Source organism: Vollenhovia emeryi, unplaced genomic scaffold (assembly GCF_000949405.1).
Source record: "Vollenhovia emeryi isolate VEMERY1.0 unplaced genomic scaffold, V.emery_V1.0 DF943922.1, whole genome shotgun sequence".
In the NCBI taxonomy this organism is placed as follows: domain Eukaryota; kingdom Metazoa; phylum Arthropoda; class Insecta; order Hymenoptera; family Formicidae; genus Vollenhovia; species Vollenhovia emeryi.
Window position 1 is genome coordinate 1 of NW_011962444.1, and position 2784 is coordinate 2784.

Sequence of the window (2784 nt, forward strand, 5' to 3'; positions counted from 1 at the left end):
TTATATAACAGTATATGTTGGTTTGCTGGGTACAGACTTGGCATGACATGAAAACAAAAGTGAAAGGAAAAAAAGCAGATATTAATCGAAGTTTAAGAAAGACTGGAGGAGGTCCACCATCAGACATTAGCATGACAACAATAGACGACGATGTAGCTAAGTTAATTGGACCTACTACTATATATGGTGATGCCTCTGTTGATGAATCTATTGCGGAATTTGTAAGTATCAAAGCATGAATTTAAATAAAATATAAAGTATACTTTATCAAAAATTAATTTTATATAGTCTAACTTTAAAAAATTATTATCTTCTTCTAGAATTATGAAAATAATGAAGACACTGAAATCATAAACGTAACGGATTGTAAAGGGAAAAATACCAAAATATCAAATTCAGCATCAAGACTCAATAATGTATTGAAAGGTACTATATACATACATATATGTATATACCCTGTATATATAATATATATACATATATTTCCTTTACTTTTAATTTTTATTTTACATCTATTGTTTTTAGGTATTTATAATAGTTCTTATAACAATTTTTTCATTTTCCTTGTAGAAAAACATGACTTAATTGCAAAAAAATCTGTTCAAGAACAGTTATCAATTTGCGAAAAAGAGAATTATCCATCAATATCTCAAAGTAAGTGCATTATATAAATTTATAAAGTCAGGTACTGTAACTTTTTAATAAAAAATTTAATTTTTTTACAGAATCAGTAGATCGTGATAATATTGTGATACTAGAATCTTCAAATAACGAGATAGATGTAAACAGCAAAATCACATTGAATAATCCAAATCCAAATCCAATTAGAAGAACCGCAGCAAGTAGTAATATTTATTTACAACAATATAAATTTTTTATATATGTATTATATTACTAAATAGATAAATTGTATTAGAAGGTACCAAGAGAAGCAGACAGGACACATCTCAACAACGTGCTACCAAACAAGCCTGTTTTGATAACACTCTCTCCTATACAAAATCTTTGACCACAAATGTGGAGAATGACTTGAAGATACGTTCAGAATATTATGAAAAAAAACTTACGCTTATGGAACGTGATGTTGTAGCGAAAGAACGAATTGCTACAGCAATCGAAGCTTATTATGCAATTACACAACAAGAGATAAATTTCGAAGAAGTATAAAATTCAAAAGAGAGAGATTATTAGTTTATAATATCAATTATTTATTAATGCCAAAGCTATACAAGACTGATAATATTTTATTCTATTTAATCCATAAAAAGAAAATACAAGTTTGTTACTTGTAAAACTATTTTTATTTTTTGTTATATTAAAAGTATATAATTTATTAATTATATGAACGTGATATGAATTACAATTAAATAATTATTTTGTTTTTATCAGTCAAATTAATTAATTTTTAATTTTTGTTATTTTAAAAATGTGATATAAATGTGTGATTTAGTTATAGAAATACGATAATAATAATAACAAATAATTTACATTCAACTATGTCATATATATTATACGTATATTTTACAGGTGTAAAACGTATTTAATTTTTGATAAAGAAAAAGTTAATATATTGAAAACTGAACTATAACTATCACGCAATGTTCATTCATTAATAAATTATTAGTTATACTGATGAGTAAAATTTAAAGCTCCTACTAAAGTAATTAATTGGTCTAAAATTATGTAAATTTTTGTGTTGCTCACTAACAAAAAGTTTAATTATTCTGCTAATGGGCTTAATCAGTAACTGCTTATTAAACACTGTCTCGATGAGCAAACACAATATTTTATGTTTCCTATTCAAACATATTTAACTTAGTAAATAATGTATTAAACACGTTACTCTATGTAAAATAAGGTTAAATAAAAATAATAATTTAATTCTTGCCTTTTATTTTTTATAAACTTATACCAATATATATCTTATTTCAGAAAAAATTTCTAATTATACGACGTTGTATTATTTTTGCTTTTGCAAGATCAGGGTTTATACGTCCAACAGCAGCTTCAACTTCTATTGGTCTTTCATGAAACATGCCTAAATCGATATGTAAATCGTAATCTTCTGAGGGAAGTGGTAAATTATTTTCTACACACATATTATGTAAAACTGTACATGAATTTATCATTTTTGAAGCCACGCTTGGAGCATAATGAAGCACACGATGTTTTAGCAAACATCGAAATCGCATTTTTAATAGACCAATGCATCTTTCGATAATTGATCGTGTTTTTTTGAAACATTGGTTATAACGTTCCTCTTGAGTACCTGGTTGAGTATCATTCAATGGAGTTAAAAGCCATGGTCTTAATGCGTAACCTGAATCTCCTAAAACAAAGTTTAAATAAAATTTGATAATTATTTAAGTTAACAAACCCTTTTCTTTGTCCTTTTGAAAAAATACTAACCTAGTAAATAAAAATTATCATGACCTCGTACATGTATATTTTGCATAAGTGGCAGAATATTGCAATGATTCCAAATAAAACTATCATGGCAACTACCAGGATATCGAGCATTAACATTTAAAATTTTCATTCTTGAATCACATATCTGTAATAAAAGCATTATTACATAATATAATAAAATAATTGTTAATTTTACATGTTTAATCGTGCTATAAATTATAACATTACAATATTATAACTACAATCAATCAATATTCAATGTATGTACTTACTAGCTGTGTATTTATGGAATGGTATCCTTTTCGATTTACGTATACATGTTCTGGATACATTCCCCAAACAGCACAAGGATGTCCTTTGGATCTCCTAAGGAAA

At 26.1% G+C, this 2784-nt stretch overlaps 2 protein-coding genes across 3 annotated transcripts; one reads left to right on the plus strand and one right to left on the minus strand.

Moving 5' to 3' along the window:
- Positions 1 to 30: 30 nt before the first annotated feature.
- Positions 31 to 1228, plus strand: LOC105564582. Of its 2 annotated transcripts, none has more exons than XM_012017056.1 (5): positions 31 to 221; positions 321 to 426; positions 571 to 654; positions 726 to 845; positions 917 to 1228. In XM_012017056.1, the coding sequence occupies exons 1-5, from the start codon at positions 48 to 50 to the stop codon at positions 1165 to 1167; spliced, it is 735 nt and encodes a 244-aa protein (XP_011872446.1). In that variant the 5' UTR covers positions 31 to 47; the 3' UTR covers positions 1168 to 1228. The 2 variants fall into 2 exon arrangements, with proteins under 2 accessions (XP_011872446.1, XP_011872456.1); XM_012017066.1 differs by having other exon boundaries at positions 726 to 838; positions 917 to 1087.
- A 682-nt stretch (positions 1229 to 1910) lies between these two features.
- LOC105564592 (putative nuclease HARBI1) lies at positions 1911 to 2551 on the minus strand. Its single transcript, XM_012017077.1, has 2 exons — positions 2410 to 2551; positions 1911 to 2329 (listed from the first exon to the last, which is right to left on the minus strand). Exons 1-2 carry the CDS (start codon positions 2537 to 2539, stop codon positions 1929 to 1931), a joined length of 531 nt encoding a protein of 176 aa, XP_011872467.1. The 5' UTR covers positions 2540 to 2551; the 3' UTR covers positions 1911 to 1928.
- Positions 2552 to 2784: the final 233 nt, after the last annotated feature.